We start from the raw sequence: 20,433 nt of genomic DNA, 5'->3' as shown, positions 1-20,433 counted from the left end.
TCACTCATAGGTGGGAACTGAACAATGAGATCACTTGGACTCGGGAAGGGGAACATCACACACCGGGGCCTATCACGGGGAGCGGGGAGCGGGGAGGGATTGCACTGGGAGTTATACCTGATGTAAATGACGAGTTGATGGGTGCTGATGAGTTGATGGGTGCAGCACACCAATGTGGCACAAGTATACGTATGTAGCAAACCTGCACGTTATGCACATGTACCCTAGAACTTAAAGTATAATAATAATAATAAATAAATAAATAATAAAAAATAAAAAAATAAAAAAACAATTCAAATTATGCTACTCACAACATCTTTAGGCAGATTGCTCTTTCCTTTCAGGAATTACTTCCTTAGAATAAATTTCCAGGAAGCATATTACTGTGCCTGGGGTAGGAATATGGTTGTAGCTTTTTAAGTCAGCACAATCAATTTGGATTTAGATATTTAAACCAAAGTCACATACTTACTCAGAGAGAGATTGTTTTCCTAAGGGCTCATTAAGTAATGAATGTTTGTTTAAAAAAAAAAAAGTGTGGCTAGATTCTTTAGGATAAACTGTTTTCTGTCCACGGAAAGGATTCGACTCTGCCAACCTACCTCATTCGTATTTTCTCCAGGGAGCCCCCTGGGATCTCCATGTAATTTTTGGTGAAGTGTGCAGGAAGTGTTACAAAGAAGACCTCTTGGTGATGGGCTGGAATTTCTTCTTATCAGATATTTGGATTTGAGGTGTCTTGAAGGAGCTCATTTTCTTTTTGTGCCTGTGTTTTGTGAATCCTGTTATAAAAATATCAGGCCATGTGGGGCTGGAGGCAGGAAACCTGAGTTGGAAATACCATGGCAGCTACCAGGTCATCCAACAATCTTGGGCAACTCGCTTCTGCTTTCTGAGCCCTACTTTTTTCATCCGCACCTTGGGGGCAAAGGTGCCTTCTAGTCTCACGTTGTAGGTTGTGAGTTGTGACTGTAGAGGGATGTGAGCGGCCCTGTTCAGCGGGGAGACATTGTGGTTTCCTGGTGATATTCCACACAGTGAGGACAGGGGCGAGGCAAGGCTCATTCAGACTTGTGTTCTGAGGAGCTGGTTACCTTCAGGCATTAAACAAAGTGCTGAGCGTGTCCCAGGACTGGTTTGTTGGTGGTGTTGGTTGTTTGTTTTTGAGACGGAGTTTCGCTCTTGTTGCCCAGGCTGAAGTGCAATGATGTGATCTCAGCTCACCGCAACCTCCACCTCCTGTGCTCAAGCGATTCTCCTGGCTCAGCCTCCCAAGTAGCTGGGATTACAGGCATGCGCCACCACACTTGTCTAATTTGTATATTTAGTAGAGAGGCCGTTTCTCCATGTTGGGTCAGGCTAGTCTCGGACTCCCGACCTCAGGTGATCCACCCACCTCCGCCTCCCAAAGTGCTGGGATTACAGGCGTGAGCCACTGCGTCCGGCCCCAGGAGCGGTTCTTTCCTGCTTGCCTGGTATATTAATTTCCTGTGGCCTCTATAAAGAATGACCACAAACTGGGTGGTAAACAGAAATTTACTCTCACAGTTCTAGAGGTCAGAAGTCCCAAGTCACGGTGCTGGCAGGGTCACATTCCCTTAAAAAAAGCTGTCAGTCCTTCCCTCCTCCAGCTTTGGGTGGCTGTCAGCTGTCGTGGCTTCCCTGGTGTGGCCGCAGCGCTCTGGTCTCTTCCCTGGCTTCGCGTGGTCTTCTCTTCTGTGTGTCTTCTCCGCGCATCTCCTATAAAGACTCCTGTCAATGGATATAGACTTCATCCTACTCCAGGAGGATTTCGTCTTGTGATCTTTCACTTCGTTACATCTTCAAAGGCGCTTTTTCCTAACAAGGGCACATCTGCAGGTTCTGGGGAGCAGGATGTGATATCTTTTTGGGGGCCACGATTCAGCCCACCTCAGCCCTCATCAGCCAGAAGCTGGCCCATGCTGGCTAACCAGAGCTCTGCCCTTGCCTCCTGTGGCCTCAGTCCAGGGTCCCAGCCCTTCTGCTTGCCTCTACAATGTTGTCACCACGAAGCTGTGCTTTAATGAAGGGAGGAAATTTTGCAGCAGGCCTGAGAAGGCCAGACAAGGCCCTGCACCCAGTGCATGGGCAGATGTTGTTGGTGGGCATTGTGGAAGGCTGTGGGGTCAGAGCAAGAGCCTGGCATATAGGTCAAGGTTGGCGAATATCCACCTCCTGCGAACCAGTCCCGTTGGTTCCAGAACTGAAATATCTCTGCAGCCCACCCATCTCTGACACCACATGCCCCTTGTCCCAGCCTCCATGTCATTCGTCTGTGTCTCAGCAGCCCGGGTGATCTTTAAACAGCAGGATGATAGTCGCAAGAGCCTCTGCAGTGCTTCCTGTGTGACAGGCAGGGACCCATTTTACCCTCGCCACCACCACTGGGGTACAGCTATTACCATCTGCACTTCAGCGAAATGGAAATTCGAGTCACATCCTGCTAATGGCTTCCCAGCATGCTCAGGGTAGGGCTTGAACTCTGTCCAGGGCCAGCTTCATGGGCACACGACCTGTGCTGTCCTGCAGGGCCTGCACTCAGAGGGCCTGGCTCTTGGCTTAATGCTCTGCTGTTGCCATCATGCAAGTCTTAATAATTTTGAACAAGGAGCCTCATGTTTTCATTTTGCACTGGGCTGCAAATACATAGCTGGTCTTGACTCTGTGCTTGGTGTAGAGCCCCCACGTGGTCTGGCTGTTTGCCCTCCCCACCGCCTGCCCGTGACAGGTGATATTTGATAGCTGTGTATCACAGTGCCCTGTAGACTTTTTCTTTCCAGCACCTACCACAAGCCATCATTATTTTATGTATTCATTTCCATAGTGGTATCGCTGACTAGACAGTTCTGTGATGGCCGGGACCTTGTCTGGTCCTCCTGCATGCCCAGTATTTTAATTTCCTGTGGGCAATTAAAGGGCACCCACGCTGCCGAGGCACAAATGGCATGGAGGCTGGGACAAGGGGGCACGTGATGTCAGAGTTGGGTGGGTTGCAGAGATATTTCAGTTCTGGAGCCAACAGGACTGGTTCACAGGAGGTGGCTATTTACCAACCTTGGCCTATATGCCAGGCAAGGCCCAGGATCAGCAGGGGGGCTCCCCGTGCCTTCAGGAAGGAGCATGCTCTGAGGACTCCGCCTCCTGTGTGTCCTGAGCAGTCACCCTCCAGCCTGCGGCGCTGAGCCACTGCTGTGCTCCTTCCTCCACAGTGGGTTGTGCCATCTCCTGCTTGGTGGGCAGTGGGCTCAGAATGAGAAGTCCTGGGTGCAGCAGACACCAAGCTCAGCTCAGGCAGGAGAGTTCCCTGCTGTTGCTCCTGCTGACGAGACCTTTGTGCAGCCCGCAGCTGGGGGAGCTGATTATAGTGATGCTGCGTGGTGCTGTGAGCGTCAGGACCATCAACGGTGTGTCCGTGGCACAGAGGCCGGCTGCTGGGGCCCACCCTGAGCTCTGAGGTTGACTTGGCCCAGAACTTTGGACATCCTCCCCTCCTGCACTCCATTCATCTCCACACTCACTGTGGCCCAGCCTGGCAGTGTCTGGAACGGGGTGTTGAGAGCACCAGGCTTGGCATCAGCCCGTGAAGATTTATTCATCTTGGAATTGGATTGAGCTTGGACTTTGGGCTGGGCACGGGGTGGGGCGCACAAAGGTGGGAGCTAAGGTTCTGACCCAGAGGAGCTGACAGTTGGCGCATGCTCAGGGTAGGGCTTCAACAACTTTTGGGTCCTGGACAGGGCAGCCCTCTCCCCCACCAGCGGCCCAAAGAGTTGGTGGACCTGCAGCTGCCCCATCCTGCCTGCGAGGCTAGCGGGCCACTCCTGTGGATGTAGTCCATTTTTTTTCTTTTCTTCTTTCTTCAGGGGTCCTTCCTGGCTAATTGTAGATATTTTTCTTGCCTTTCTTAAAAAACAAAACAAAACAAAAAAAACTGCACTGTCTCTTCTTAAAAGCAGTCATTGAAGTAGAAAATTGTACTTACCTAGAAGAGTCTAAAGAAGAGAATAGATATCACCTGTGACTGCATCCCTGAGATGGTCCCTGTCAGTATCCTGGGCGTGTGGCTGCCATGTCCTTCCTACCGTGTCCCCAGGGTGCAGGGCTGGCACCTCGCAGTTGCTCAACACATATTTGTGACTGAGTGAAAATAATGAGCAAATACATATATATATATCTACGTATATATATATAGCAGAAAATCGAGACTATAAATTGTATTTTTTTTATTTTTATGTATTTATTTATTTATTTTGAGATAGAGTCTCCCAGGCTGCGGTGCAATGGCACCATCTCGGCTCACTGCAACTTCCGCCTCCCAGGTTCAAGCAATTCTCCTGTCTCAGCCTCCCGAGTAACTGGAATTACAGGTGTGCACCATCACGCCCTGCTAATTTTTTGTATTTTTAGTAGAGAGGCGGTTTCATCATGTTGGCCAGGCCGGTCTCAAACTCCTGACCTCAGGTGGTCTACCCACCTCAGCCTCCCAAAGTGCTGGGATTACAGGCGTGAGCCACCGCACCCGGCCTATTTTTTTATTTCACCTTTTTCACTCTTTGTGGCGCTGACCTTTTCCCCATGTGGAGTTTTCTGTCGGGGCGTAGACGTCATTGACGTCATCTATCCCTTCTGGCTGAGCACTGTGTTGTTGGGATGGACATCCAAGTGTTTCTATCAGAGACTTATCTCTGGTGTTTCCTTAAAGCACATTCCTAGAAGTGGCCACACAAAGGAATAAAAAGGAGCAAGCTTCCTTTTTTGGTGTTGCATTTTGTGTGTCTTCCTGGCCATCAGGGTATGGGGAGGTGCACTTCAGATCCAAAGGCTGATTTCTGAGAACTGCTGTGGTTATAAAAGCGGCAGGTCAGCGGAGGCGAGGAATGAATTATGTATCAAGCTCTACGTCAGATCAAGGCAAATGGAGTTCATACTTCTCTGAAGACAGAATGTACCTTTCTGGAATCGATCAGCGGAGATGTTGATTAGCCTAGAATAATCCTTCGTGGTGTTTTAAGAAACACTACTCTCTCTTGTTCAGGAGAAAGGCACCTGGCCTCCATCACTGCCTCCCAGATTTTGTAGATTGGAGGGATGTCCCAGGGCCTCAGGGCTAGCAGGTCCCGCCTGACTTCCGTTCAAGGCCACTGAGCATCTGTAACTCGCCGGATGCACTGGTGTTGCGGGGACCCCACCCCAGAACATTCCTGGGCACCCCATCCTATGCTTCCTGCATCTCCCACCCACAGGCTGAGGTCACATGGACTCCAGGAGGCCGAATCCAATGGCCAGCTTCGGGTTCTCACCTTGACCTCTTCGGGGCTGCCCGCTGTTGGCACCTTCCTTCTTCTAGACACGCGATCTTCTGCAGCCTCCCTGGTGCTTTCTCTCCTTCCGTCCTGTTCATGGCCTGCCTTGCCACTTTTGTCTCATCTGCCCAACCTCCCAAGTTAGCATTCCTCCACACCGGAGTGTTCCCTCCTCGCTCTGCATTCATTCCCTACGTGATCTAATCCCAACACCCCACTCACTGGCTGTGTGGACTTAGGTAGCTGACTTCACCTCTCTGTGCTTTCATTTCCTCATCTCTAAAATGGGCCTAGTAAAATCCTCTCTCACCAGGTGTTCCAAGGATGATAGGACAGGATTCCCAGCTCCTGCCACAGGCCCTGGTACATGATGGGCACCTCATGACTCTCCTGTTGTCACTCACTCATTCGTTCACACACTTGGCAGATCCTGATGGAATGCATCTTACGTGCTGCCCTCTGTTCTAGGCATGGAGGACACAGCGGGGCAGAGCAGGCCCAGGCCTTGCTTACTGGGAATCCATCCTCATGTAGGGGATGTAGATGAGAACTAAGTCAATTACAGTTTGTCAGATGGAAAATGAGACGGAGATGTGGGGAAGGGAAGGGAGAGCAGAGGCGGGCTTTCCGAGGCAGCTCGGGGCGGTGGTTAGGCTCAGTCCTGGCTCACCCGCTTCCAGCTGTGGACCTTGATCGGGTTCATACTGTTTCCTCTCTCAGTAGCTGAGTGACATCACCAGCAGCCAGCCTCTGTGTATCTCTGTTTCCTCATCTGTAACACTGGGTGACATCACCTATCTAGTAGGGAAGGAAACCACTAACCTCTGAAATCAAAAAGCCTATTTCTCTAAGTGTGGTCCTCAGACCCGGCTCCAGAATTGCTGGGATTGTGGATGGAAATGCAGATTCCCTGGCCTACCATGCTCTGGGTGAGGCCCAGGGCCCTGCTTTTTGGAAGAAGTATCTTAGGAGACTCAGGCTCACTGATGTTGGCAGACTGTGGTCTACAGGGTGCTGAGATGGGCTGGTCTCATCCTGATGGGAGCAGGATGGACTGAAGCTACTCAAAGTGGGGTCACCTGGGAGCCTCACCTGGGAGCTTGTTAGAAATGCAAATCAGATTCTCTATGGGTGGGCCCAGGACTCCATGCCTTAACAACCTCCAAGTGATTCTGCTGCAGCCCCCATCTGGGAGGCTCTAGGTCAGCTCTGGGAGTGGCAGGTCATCCTCCAGATGAGGCAGTTGCCTGGCCCAGGGTGCCCTAGGCAGGGACACCAGCTCCCCACCCTTCTCTCTCTGCTAACTCAGTTTCCCTCCTTCCCTCAGGATCCCAAGTGATGGTGGTTTCCTCGGAGGGCGAGCTGAGCCCTGCGCGACTGGTTAGCACGGTGGAGCTGGTAGCCACGCCTGCTGGCTGGCGTGCGTGAACGGGTGTGAACCGCAGGATCTCAGCACCTTGACCCAAGAGGAAGCATGTCGAAGAAAGGCCGGAGCAAGGGCGAGAAGCCCGAGATGGAGACGGACGCGGTGCAGATGGCCAACGAGGAGCTGCGGGCCAAGCTGACCAGCATTCAGATCGAGTTCCAGCAGGAAAAAAGCAAGGTGGGGGCTGGCGCCAGCTCAGCAGTAGCTGGGCTGCAAATGTCCCTTTGGGCAGTGTTGCCCCTGGGGCATGTATGGAGAGCCTGTTCCAGGTGGGGGGCTGAGGGTAGGTGCTTCACCTCTCTAGCCTGCGGCCTGTCCCTTTGCAGTACAGAGACCGCTGGGCAGGAGTCCGGGCCCCACCAGTGCTTGCTGTGACCTTGGACAAGCCACTGAACACCCCATTCTTTGATTTCTCTTACCTGCAAGATGGGGGTTGTCAAAAGAAAAATGTTTGACAAATTCAGTTTAGCAGAGTTTAATTGAGCAAAGAATGATTCGAGGATGGGGCAGCCCCCAGAACAGAGCAGACCAGGTTCAGAGAAACCTGCATGTGGTCAGACAGCTTTCATTAAGGGGACAGAAAACAGAGGTGCTGAGGCTACTTGATTGATTACAGCTTGACCCTTGATCCGTGGGTCACCTGTGATTTACTGATGCTCAGCTTCTGTGATTGGCTGAGCCTCGGCTGTTTGTTTAAAAATGCTCCTAAGTCAGCCTCTTGGTTAGTTTGCTTGCTAAGTTAGGTTGCAGTTCATTATATAGGAACTCATGCATGAAGGCACCCTCAGGCTAAGTTTAGTTTAATTTAGCAAGGTCATGGCAGTACCAGCTTTTCCTAAATTCCAAAAGGGAGGAGGGCATAGTGAGGCATGTCCCACTCCCCGCTTCCCATCATGGCCTGAACTAGCTTTTCAGGTTAACTTTGGAATGCCCTTGGTGGACAGGAGGGGTCCATTCAGATGGTCAGGAGGCTTCAAAGTTTATTTTTGGTTTATGCTGCCTTGAGGTCTTGTAAGCCACATATGTGCTTTCTTAGACATGATGGGGCTGTGGTCTGGACTCAGGGCTTTGCTAGGTAAAGAGCTTGGAACAGAGCCTGGCTCTGGGATATGAGCTACTCTCTTCTCTCCTAGGGCAGATTTGAGCTTTGGAGCTGGTCAGGGCAGTGCCTGGTTGGGTGCTGGGAGTCTAATGAAAGCACGGGATGTCACAGAGGGGAGGAGCCCAGACTTTCCAGGCAGACCTGGCTTCAAACCTCAGCTTGTCCCCTAACTGGTCTCGTGATCTTGGCCAGGTGACTAAAAGTCTCTGAAACCTCTGTCTTCTCATCTGACACCAGCTATTATGGTGTAATAATAGCTGTTTGGTTTAAGATGGTCATGAGGATCTGATTAATGGATGCAATAAAAAGACCCATCAACATCTGGTGCCCAGGCCCAGCTGCAGTCCTGTTTGGTGGCCTGGCTCTGACTTGGGTGGACTTGAAGGTAGAGCAAGCCCAGGGCTATGAGCCCAGAGAGGAACCACTAGGCAGGCTGAGGACAGAAAGGGGATGGAGATGCGGGCTTGCTCCTGGGTGGCTCGAGCAGTTGAGGGTCTAACTGAAGCTCTGAAGGTGCCCTCCAGCTTCTGATGTAGCACCTGGAGCAATGGGTGGAGGCTGCTTGGGAAATTGCATCAGGCATCCCCGTCTTGTTGAGCTGGGACTCAGGCCGCCAATGGGGTGCTGGGCCAGATCCAGCTGCCAGGTGGGGATAGGGCTGGGGCCTGGGCTCTGGCTCCAACCCCCAGCTCAGGATGGGCCACACAGAGCAGAGGCTGAGTTCTGGACTGGGGGAGTGGGCTTCTGGAACTTGGGGACAGATGCACCTGTCTCCATCCCTAGGTGTTCAAGATTCCAGTCCAAGTGCATCCAGCCTCTTTTAGTCATGGATGCTGGTGATGTTGACCTGTTCACCCTTTAGCCAGGTCAAGAGGCCAGGTCACCTCTGGGGCTGGGGCTGACTGGCTAGGGCTGCAGGGGCTTGCATCTTGTATCTGGACGTAGCAATAGTGGCTGTGGTGACAGGGAAAGCTGCTCTCTCACATCACACTGCCTGGGCTCCATCCCCTCTCCACCACCACCCCTGCCTCAGGTTTTATAAGCTGTGTAACCCCCTGCCTCAGTTTTCCCATCTGTAGATGGGGACCTCTAAGGTGTCTGCCTCCTGGGTTGTTTGAGGAATGAATGAGACAGTCACACACGGGCCTGGGTGCTGCCTGTCATATCCTCACATGACCATCAGGGCGACATTTGTATGCCTACTGTGCGGATAGCGCCAGGTGCTTTCGAGGGTGTCATGACCCTGGCAGGGAACTGAGAGGTCAGGTGCGGCTTCCCCCGTGTTACAGGTGAGCCAGCCAAGGGCTGGAGAGGGCAGGGACTTGCCCAGGTGTGTTAGCTTGCCAGGGCTGCAGTAACCAAGTCCCACAGATGGGGCGGCTTACACAACAGACGTTTGCTGTCTCACAGTCCTGGAGACTGGCAGCCACAGATCCAGGTGTCAGGATTGGCTCCTTCTGAAGCCTCTCTCCTTGGCTTGCAGTCGACCACCTTCTCCCTGTATCTTCACACGGCTTTCTCCTGTGTGTGTCCATGTCTGTATTTCCTCTTCTTATGAAGACACCAGGCAAATTGGATTAGGGCCCACCCTAATGACCTCATTAGGATCTATCTCCAAATGCAATCACATCCTGAGGTCCTGGGGGTTAGGACTTCAACATATGAATTTCAGGGGACACAGTTTAGCCCCACACACGAGGCCAGCACAGTAGATGGTACTGCTGGGTTGAAAGCCAGGCCCATGCGGACCCCAGACTGGGCCTCCCTGTTACCAGGCTGCCTCCTTGCCTCTGGGACATGTAGCAATTCCCACTTGGATGTACCCTGGCTGCTTGTTTTCTCAATCCAGCCATCCCTGTGGCCCCTTGAGGTTGACTTTACCCATCTGGCTGCTGGGAGAATTTTGATTCTCTGAGAATTCAGCCGTGTGCTTATTGACTGGTACAAAAAGAATAAATGCAAACTTTACAATTGCATTGAAGTGTTACTTTGATATGATCTCATAATCACCGTCAATGTCCCATTTAAAGTGCTGGTATTTAAGCACAGCATACCTGTTGAACACTGTAGGATGAGGGAGGGTGGTAAACGTGTCTGATTGTTCATCAGCAAGCCTGTGGCACGCATGCTCTGTGCCTGGGCTGAGTGAGAAGTGTTTGGAAGTAACTCAGAGACAGCCCCTGCCCTCAAGTCAGATGGGTACAGAGGCTCACAGGAAACCAGCAATATAGCAGCCCTGGGCACATTGCATCAAAGGTTTTAGAAAATAGTGCAGGGGCAAGCAGAACCCAAGACTTCACAGGGGCAGTTTTGTGGGGGTTTTTTGGAACACTTCCTTACTTTCTGGCATCATAAGATGCCCCAGGCTCCGCAGTGGCTCACGCCTGTAATCCCAGCACTTTGGGAGGCCGAGGCGGGTAGATCATGAGGTCAGGAGAACGAGACCATCCTGGCTAACACGGTGAAACCCCATCTCTACTAAAAATATTAAAAAATTAGCTGGGCGTGGTGGCAGGCACCTGTAGTCCTGCTACTCGGGAAACTGAGGCAGGAGAATGGCGTGAACCCAGGAAGCGGAGCTTGCAGTGAGCCGAGATCGTGCCACTGTACTCCAGCCTGGGTGACAGAGCGAGACTCCGACTCAAAAAAAAAAAAAGAAAAAAGATGCCCCAGGCTCATCTTGTATATTTCCTATCCCAGCCCTAGACCCAGCAATTTCTCTGAGGAGTCCTGGTTCCTTTTATTGGAGAATGGCATTAGAAACAAAGATCTGGGCACCAGGCGTGCCCATTACTGCTGGGGTGTCATTGTTTCTAGGCCCTCTCAGCTGCCAGAACAAGGAAATATATGTGTATACTGACCTGCATATGTACACATACCTGTAAATATGTCTATATATGACATCTATATCCACACAAAGTTAAACATGAGTTCTTACAGATGTCCCCACGATGAATCCACTGCCACATGGCTCACTTCAGCCTCCTCTTGCTTGTCTGTAACCTCTCACTCCAAGTGGGAAACCTGGCTTCCCCATCTGCCATCCACTTCCTTTGTTCAACACTATACATGTATGATGGTTTCAGAGTAGTTAACCTGTACCCGTGAGCTTTAGAGGGCTTTGAGCCTGGAGGGTGTGGTAGGGAGGGCTGCTGCAGGTGGCTTGGGCAAGGGGGAAGTGGGGAAGTGGCCAATCCTGGACATAGAGAGCCAGTGCTGCCGGACTGGACAAGGATGGGGATGGAAAGGGACGAATCTGACTCACTCTCTGAGTGGGAATGGCAAGTGGGGGTGGTTCTTGTGGTTCAGATAATTTCTCCATGCCAGCCCCCACACCCCCAGGGCATATTCCCTCTCTTGGCCTTTGTGCTACGGCTGCATTTAGAGTTCAAGTGCTGAGGAGCGACTGGTGTGGGTGCCTCTACACTTGGGGTAGCTTGGAGGCACCTGGAGGTAAAGTGCTGGGTGGCTGTTTTTGGCCTGCTCAGTTGGATGGAGTGGTGGGGGTGGGGAGTGCTCTGTGCACATCAGGGGTCACCCCAGCCTCACTCTGCTGCTTCTGCGGCATAGATCATGTCACCTGGGCTTGGCCCTCAGCAGCTTTGGGCAGAGCTGAAGGGACCCACCAGGGCCCTGTCCCCAGGCCCCTGCCTCTCTGTCACCGTCCCTGCCCTACACACCTGGATCACCAGCCTCAGCAGCACCTCTGCCCCTCCCAGGAAGCAGCCCCTCTCCCCCCCGGGCTGCCCCGTATAGGCCTCTGCCCACCCTTGCATGTTCCCCATTCCCTTTCTACCTGTGACTTTCCCGAGAGGCTGCCCACACCGGATGCACAAAGTCAGAACCACGATAACCACAGACTTCATTCATCCACCTGCAGTCACCTCATCTTCCTCCTCCCAACGGGCCTTTGAGGGGCAGCTGTGGCCATCCCTGTTTCCTAGTAGAGGAAACTGGAGCTCTGAAAGGTTGTGTTGTCAGAGTTCTTTAGAGAAACAGAACCAATAGATTGTGACACACACACACACACACACACACACACACACACACCACAGAGTGAGAGGTTGTTTGTTAGTTTTAAGGAATCGACTTACGCAGTTGTGGGGCTGGCAAATCTGAAATGTGTAGGGCAGACCAGATTCAGGCAAGGGTTGATCTTGCAGCTTCCAGTCCCAGTGCAGTCTGGAGGCAGAGTTCCTTCTTCCTCAGGGCACCTCGGTCTTTCTCTTGAAGCCTTCGACTGATTGGATGAGGCCCACCTACATTGTGGAAGGCACTGTGCTTCACCCAGAGTTTACTGATGTAAATGTTAATCTTTTCTAAAATATACCTTCACAGCCACATCTGGACTGGTGTTTGACCAAACGACTGGGCATTGTGGCCCAGCCAAGTCCACCCACAGCATCAACCACCATAGAGGTAGAGAAATTTTCCCCGGGGAAATGCAGCTCATCAAAACAGATTAGGATCTCATTGGATCTGACCCTGCTGAGCCCAGATGACTGTCAGCATTAACCAGGGACTTAAGACAGCGTTGCCTCGCAGGGGGGAGAACAGTCAAAACAACATTTTGTCCATAACCGGGACAGTTCTGTTAAATACTTAAAGTTCTGGCTTCCTGCTACTAAATCCACTAGGAAAAGATGCTGATTGCTGCCCCCAGGGTAAGGTGGACAGAGCATGGACTGGTCGCCTGGCTTCATTCCTATGGTTGTGAGTATCTGGTGAAAGGAGAGGTTGCTCTTGTGTGTTTTCCTGGTTTGGTTTTATTTGCTTCTTTACCTGCTGTTATAAGTAAGGATTTATTAATACTCAGGTATCATTGTAAAACTTCTCACCGAAAATTCATTTTAACATGTTACTGTGCTATCAAGAGTGTGGTCTGGGGAAAATTGTGCCATTTTCCCTGGAAGCAGCTTGTCCGTCAGAGGCAATTCATTTCAGGTCTGCAGAGAGGGGCAGAATTCAGGAAAGAAGGGCTTGTCAAGTGTTCCTGTGGAATGTGTGTTGAGTGATATTGAAACAAAAAGGTTAAAGAAAGCATTTTGAAGTGTTTTAAGAACACACTCCCTTGGGACATTTTATAAGTAATGTTTTGAATTGTTTGCTGATAGAATGAATAAGCTCAAGGCAGGGTGGGTTGCCTGGCAGCAGCAGGGTCCTCATCCCTCACCCTGGGCAGGTCACCAGACCGTCTCTGAGCCTTAGCTGCCTCGTGATAAAACGGAGAGAGGGGAGAGGGGAGAGGGGAGAGGGGAGAGGGAGAGAGGGCTATCTCCTTCCCAGGACCGTGAGGGGTTAATGTGGCAATGTGGGTAATGCATTGGAGTCCCCAGCCCAGCTTGGGACCCCGCTCAACAAGAATGATCCCCCCCTGCTCACTGCCCCCCAAGACTTAGAAGCCTGGTCTGTCTTTTCCAACTCCAGCGTCCGTGCATGGGGCCCTGGAAATGTATTTCTGGTTTACAATCTTTGGCGTCTTGGTGACGATTTCTGCAGGGTGTGTTTTGTGATTGAGCAATTGTCCTTCCTCACATATCTACAACCGGGAAGAGATGTCAAAGGCTTGAATGCCTCTCCAACATCCTCGGGGGGTTGCCACCCCCGCGGAAAATCTCGGGGAACTAGCAGGAGAGATTCTAAGTGGGGCTGGCAGGAGGGTCAGGCCTGCAGGGCATTGCCGAAGGGGGAATCCGTGGGAACGTGGGCCCAGGTGGGTGTCTTGGGCGCGGGGAGGCTGGGGCCAGCTCCCCCAGCTGTGACCCTGACCCTGACCCTGACCCTGACCGGCTCTCTCGCCGCTCTGGCTGCAGGTGGGCAAACTGCGCGAGCGGCTGCAGGAGGCGAAGCTGGAGCGGGAGCAGGAGCAGCGACGGCACACGGCCTACATTTCGGAGCTCAAGGCCAAGCTGCATGAAGAGAAGACCAAGGAGCTGCAGGCGCTGCGCGAGGGGCTCATCCGGCAGCACGAGCAGGAGGCGGCACGCACGGCCAAGATCAAGGAGGGCGAGCTGCAGCGGCTGCAGGCCACACTGAACGTGCTGCGCGATGGCGCGGCCGACAAGGTCAAGACGGCGCTGCTGACTGAGGCGCGCGAGGAGGCGCGCAGGGCCTTCGACGGAGAGCGCCTGCGGCTGCAGCAGGAGATCCTGGAGCTCAAGGCAGCGCGCAAGCAGGCAGAGGAGGCGCTCAGTAACTGCATGCAGGCCGACAAGACCAAGGCAGCCGACCTGCGCGCCGCCTACCAGGCGCACCAAGACGAGGTGCACCGCATCAAGCGCGAGTGCGAGCGCGACATCCGCAGGCTGGTACGTGCCGCCCCCTTCCCAGCCCATGGGCACGCAGCCTTCCCTCCCTGCACGCGTGGGGGAAATGCGGAGCTCTGAGGACCTGCTGTGCTCCAGGCATTGTTCAAAGCACTGGGGCCCCAGCAACGTCCTTGCAGTCTTAGGTGTGGTAAGGAGGTTTTGGGGCTGCAGGTAATCGGCTCAAAGAACAGTTTCCCCATTTGTCAAAGGAGTTTAATGGAGACTAGCGAGGGTTGTTGCAAATGCATCGTGATAGCATATCTGAGTGCCAGGCATTTATTAATTCATTTACTTCAACTATCATGAGCAGACTTCCATCTCCAGGTAAGATGCCGCAGGTCAGGGCAGGCCGGCCAACTGGCTGCAACAGCAAGGGAAAAATACAAATTGCAAATAGGCCTGTTTTGAAAGATACTGGAGATCTGTGGAAACTGTGGAGTGTGGATGAGCTAAAATTCCGAAGGGAAGGGGAAAGAGCCCTGCCTAGGCGGCCTGAGAATTGCCAGCTGCTTTCTTCCCTTGGGGCATTTGTGGATTCTGGGTGTGGGCTGAAGATTGGATGTCCTAAGAGAGATGAGTAGGATTTTTTGCCATCTCAGGGTGGGCATGAAAGAATGGAAACCAGAGGAGCCCCACCTAGGCCAGCTTGCTGCACAGGAGATCCTCCTGAGTCCTGCAGTGATGGGGAAGGCTGGTGAGCCCAGCTGGAAAGGCAGAGTGACAGCTCCCATGCCCTCACTGGATGGAGGAGACAAAGGGAGGGGGCCCATCACAAACACATGGCCAGTCTGCGCCTCAGGGCGTTTGTCACACTTTGAAGCTGTGTGGGGCAGGAGGCTAAGAAGTATAGTAAGCTGAGGTTTTCAGACTGGATCAAACAGTAACAGTGATATTTACAAGAGAGACATCTTAATTATGAGGACATGGTGACATGGAGCATAAGAGGATGGGGAAAGATACACTGTGCAAACACTTCCCAAAAGCAAAGCTGGTCTGTCTGTATTAATGTCAAAGACTCTAAGGCAAGAAGTAATACTAAAGACACAAAAGGACAGTTCTTAATAATAAAGGGTCAATTCAGTGGGAATGCATTCAAAAACAAAACCTCAAAATGTGTAAAAGAGAAAAATATCAAAACTAAAAGGAGAAGCAGAGAAATCCACAGTTATGGTTCAGGACGAACACACTGCTATCAGCAAACAGTAGAACACACAGACAAAGAATGAATAAAGACATGATTTCACCAACACAATTAACCAACGTGAACTTACCTGACAGAGCACTCTATTCCACAACTGCAGAATTCTGTGGATGTGACATACTTTTATCAAAATAGATCACATTTCAAAATTTGTGGGTTGTAATTAGTCCTTAGAGCAAAACATATTTTAGACAAAAAGAAGAAATGCTGAAAATCAAGCATCTAAGCTTCTATATCAAGAAGAGAGAAAAAGAACAGCAAATTAAACTCCAGAGAGCAGAAGGAAGGAAATTTTGAAGAGCAAGAAACAGTGAAATAAAATTAATAAAGAAAATCAACAGATTCAAGAGTTAATTAAAATTGATAAATTGACAAACATTTAGCAATATTGATAAAGCAAAACAGAGACAATAAGTTACTAATATCAAAAATATAAAGGGGGAAATACCACAGCTCCTACAGACAATAAACCCACAGCAAACAGCATATACCAATAAACTTGAAACCTCGATAAAATGAACATATTCCTTGAATAAGCACAATGTACCAAAACTGACACGAAGCAAATAGAAAATCTAAGTAGTCCTATAGCTCCTAAATAAATTAAATCTGTAATGAATAATTACCCTATGAAGAAAGACCCAGACCTAGACGGCTTCACAAGTAAATTCTTTCAAGTGTTTAAGAAAGAAGTAAAACTAATTCTAGCCAAAGTCTTCTAGAAAATAGAAATTAGAACACATTTTAACTAACTCATGAAGCCGGTGTAACTCTGATTCCAAAAGCAATAACATCACAAGATAAGAAAACTTTTGGATTACCTTTTATGAACATAGATTCAAGAGTACAAGCAAAATATTAACATATCAAATCCAGCAATACATAGAAAGGCTAATAAGTCATAACCCAGCTGAGTTTATTCTGAAAATACAAAGGTTGGCTTCATATTCTAAAATCGCTGAATGTAATTCAACATAATGATATGATAAAAGAGAAAAAAAGTGGTCATATTAATAGATGCAGAAAAATCTGTTGGTAAAATTCAATTTCATGATACAAACTCTCAGAAAACCAGGAATAGAATAGAATGTCTCTAATATGATAGGTGGTTCTGTCAAAAATCTGTTACAAGCAATATACATAATGATGAAATATTGAACATTTCCCATCCAAGTTCAAGGTCAAAACAAGATGTTGACTGTTACCACTTCTAGTCAACATTGCACTGGCCGGAATGTCAAATACAAAAGACAGTAAACAAATAAAAGTTTTAGAGAGGGAGAAAAAAGGAAAACTCATTATTTGCAGGTGCTATGGTTGTGATGTAGAAAATCCAAGAGACCTGTGTGAGTTCATTACTGTTGCTATAACAAAATAACAGACTGGGTAACTTATATATAATAGAAATTAATTTCTTACCATTCTGGAGGCTGGGAAGTCCAAGATCCAGGCACTGGCAAGTTCGGTATCTGGCAAGGGCCCAGTTTCTGCTTCTAAGATGATGCCTTGAATGCCATGTCCTCACATGGCAGAAGGAATGTAATGACAAAAGAGAGGCAGGCAGCTAATATTTCTCTTATAAGGTCATTAACTCCCTCTATAAAGGCTTTGCCCTCATGACTTAATCACCTCTTAAAGTCCCCACCTCCGAATACGATCACATTGGTGATAAGTTTCAATGTATGAATTTTTGTGGGACACGTTCAGAACGTGGAAAGTTCTGAACATGGAAAGACCCTGCAAACTATTAGAATTAATAAGTGAATTTATCAAAGTCTATATATACAAGGTACATACACACAGATTATTTCAATCTATTAGCAATGAACAATTAGAAAACGAAATCTTAATATCATTTACAGTAGAGCACCAAAAAACTCAAATACCTAGGAGTAAATCTAATGAAAGTTGTGTAAGATGTCTCCCCGGAAAACTATAAAACATTGCCGAGAAAAATTTAAGGAGATCTAAATCAATGGAAAGGGATATCATTTTCATCGGTTAGAAGACTTAGTATAGATATCATGTTTTCCATGATTGAGCTACAGATTCAGTGCTATCCCTTACCGAAACCCCAGCAGACTTTTTTTTTTTCTTTTTTCTTTTACTGCGTCTTGCTCTGTTGCTCAGGCTGGAGTGCAGTGGTGTGATCTCAGCTCACTGCAACTTCTGCCTCCTGGGTTCAAGCAATTATCTTGCCTCAGCCTCCTGAGCAGCTAGGATTACAGATGCTGCCACCATGCCCAGCTAATTTTTTTTTTTTTTTTGTATTTTTAGTAGAGATGGGGTTTTGCCATGTTGGCCAGGCTGGTCTTGAACTCCTGATCTCAAGTGATCTGCCTGCCTCGGCTTCCCAAAGTGCTAGGATTACAGACGTGAGTCACCGCGCCCAGCCCCCAGCAGACTTTTTAAAATGCAGACATTGGCAAACAGATTCTAAATTTGATGTAAAAAATTGAAAGGTTGTGGATCACAATCTTGAAGAAGAGAAAAATTGGAAGTTTCATACAACCTGTAACAAAGTTTACTACAAAGCTACAATAATCAGACAGTAAGGCTGAAGGTTAGAGAGGTCAGTGGAACAGAAGAGTCCAGAAGTACATCTTCACGTATGTGGAAAAAGATAGCATGGCAGTTCACTACAGAGAGGATGATCTTTCAATGGACAATATTGGACTGGTTAGCTATCTGTAAGAAAAAAAACAAACAGGAAATACACACACACACCCCACACACACACCACACACACACACTGTCTGTATATAGTATGAAGTCTGTATCGTACTACCCAAGAAGATTAATTCAAAGTGGTCCATAGACCTATGCATGAAAAATAAAACAATAAAGCTACTAGTAGAAAACAGACTATTTTCATGATCTTGGGGCATGGTAAATATTTCTTAAGCAGGACACAGTACACTACTTACATGAATATACTATTCAGAGAGGGTTGTGCATTGGACATGAAATAATCATTGTTCATCAAAAGACACCAATAAAAGAGACACAAGGCAAATTACAGGCTGAGAGAAGAGTTGTTGAATACCTATACCGCAAAGGATTTTTGTGCAGATTATAAAAACAACTATAAAACAATACGAAAAATAACTCAATTAAAAATGCACAAAAACTTGAAAGAATATTTCAAGAGCAGGATAATTAAATGACTTAACAAATTCGTGAAAAGGTGTTCTACCTCACTGATCATCAGGGAACCAGAGTAAAATTACAACTAGATATAAATTCTCATCCACTAGAATGACTGCAAAAAAAAAAACCCAGACAATAGTAAATGTTGGCTAGCATGTGGAGGAATGAGTACTGTCATTCTGATAGGACTTTAAAACGGTATAGCCACCTTGATAAGTGGTTTGGTAGTTTCTTAAAAAGTCTAAAAAAAGGACACCTATGGACTCTGTAGTTCTACTCCTAAGTATCTGCCCAAGAGAAATGAAAACATGTATCTACATAAAGATTTGTACATGAATGCTGATAGCAGCATTTAATAGTCAACAAGTGGGAAAAGCCAAAATGTCCTCAGTTGGTGAATGGATGAATGTGGCATGTCTATATAACACAATGTGAGTCAACAATGAGATGGTATGAAATACTGATTTATGCTACAATATCTGTAACATTTCTGAACCTCATAAGCATTATGCTAAATGATAGAAGTTAGACACAAAAGACCTCGTATTGTATGCTTGCATTTTTATGAAATCTCCAGAATAGCCAAATGTATAGAGACAGAGAGTAGGTTAGTGACTGACGGGGACTAGTTGGAATGGAGATTAGCTGTAAATGAGCACGAGGGATCTTACTGGGTGAGGAAGGTTCTGAAACAGATTATAATGATGGCTTCACAACTTGGAAGACTTACTAAAAATCGATGAAGTTCATGATATATAAATTAAACTCTAAAATGTTTAAAACAAGAAAAATTGGAAATTTAAATAGGATTGATTAAAGTTTAACAGTGGATCTTGTATTTGCATTATAAAGAGCATATTTATAAGAGGAAGAAAAGCACACCACGAGACAATACTGCTCAGGCACCAGGATGGCTAAATTAAAAAACTAACAGTGCCGAGAAATGGCAAGGATGTGGATCAGCCACGCCCCCGGTAGCATCTCATACACTTAAGTGCTCTAAAGCAAAACAGACATCTGTTAACTCAGAATTTCATATCCAGCAAAAAATATTCTTTTACAATAAGAGTGAAATAAAGACCTTTTAGGTAAAAGGAAGCTAAGATTATTTGTCACCAGAGGCTGCACCACCAAAAATGCTAAAGGAGGTCCTGCAGGTGAAGAGAAACAATGCCAGATGGGAATTTAGTTCTCTTGGAAGGGAATAAAGAACAGAAGAAATGGGTAAAGGAGAGTCAATGTCTGAGATGATCTCTTTTTCTCAATTTATTTTAAACACAAGTGACTGTTCAAAGAAAAACAATCACATTGTATTGTGGGGTTTATGATATACGCAGAAGTAAAATGCACAAAAAAATCTAGAAAGGATGGGGTGGTGGTAAATGGATCTGTACTCTTGCACAGTCCTTCGATCTTGTCTGAGGGGGTGTGTGACGCTATGAATTCAAGGAGGCTGTGACAAATCAAGGTTCAAAAAGGCAGCAAAAGGAGGCACAGCTAAAAAGCAAAGAGGGGAAATAAAATGTGAGACTAAAGAAATCTGTTTGCACTAAAAGAAGGTAGCAAAGAAGGACCAAAGCAGGGAAAAAAACAGATGGGACAAATGGAGAAGAGACAGCAAAATGGTGGAATTAAACAAGTCGTATCAGTAGTTACATCAGATGTAAATGGACTAAACCAGTGAAAATGCAGAAGTTGTCAGAGTGGATACAAAAGTCACACTTTAAATATAAAGACCCGCTTTCCCTAAAGGAAAATGATAGAAAATATGCTCTGTGAGCAATAAATGAAGCAATAAGATGGATAAAGGTGTATTTAGTCAATGGGATATTACACAGCAATGGGAAAAAATGAATTTCCAAAACAGGCAAGAAAATGAATGAATTTCCTAGATGTGGTGTCATAAACAAACCAAAGAAGAT

The 20,433-nt window shown here is 48.0% G+C and overlaps 1 protein-coding gene across 1 annotated transcript in view; it reads left to right on the top strand.

Moving 5' to 3' along the window:
- The window catches only part of JAKMIP1 (janus kinase and microtubule interacting protein 1), a 201,720-nt gene that overhangs the window by 103,395 nt on the left and 77,892 nt on the right, over window positions 1-20,433 (top strand). Inside the window, exons 2-3 of the mRNA XM_012002137.1 lie at window positions 6,652-6,927; window positions 13,666-14,160. Coding sequence (XP_011857527.1) covers window positions 6,799-6,927; window positions 13,666-14,160 — 624 coding nt within the window. The 5' untranslated portion in view covers window positions 6,652-6,798. The remainder of the gene's footprint in view (window positions 1-6,651; window positions 6,928-13,665; window positions 14,161-20,433) is intronic.

Source organism: Mandrillus leucophaeus, unplaced genomic scaffold (genome assembly GCF_000951045.1).
Source record: "Mandrillus leucophaeus isolate KB7577 unplaced genomic scaffold, Mleu.le_1.0 Scaffold68, whole genome shotgun sequence".
Lineage (NCBI taxonomy): Eukaryota > Metazoa > Chordata > Mammalia > Primates > Cercopithecidae > Mandrillus > Mandrillus leucophaeus.
The sequence above is the reverse complement of the archived record's forward strand: the minus strand, read 5'-3'. Positions and strand labels throughout refer to the sequence as shown.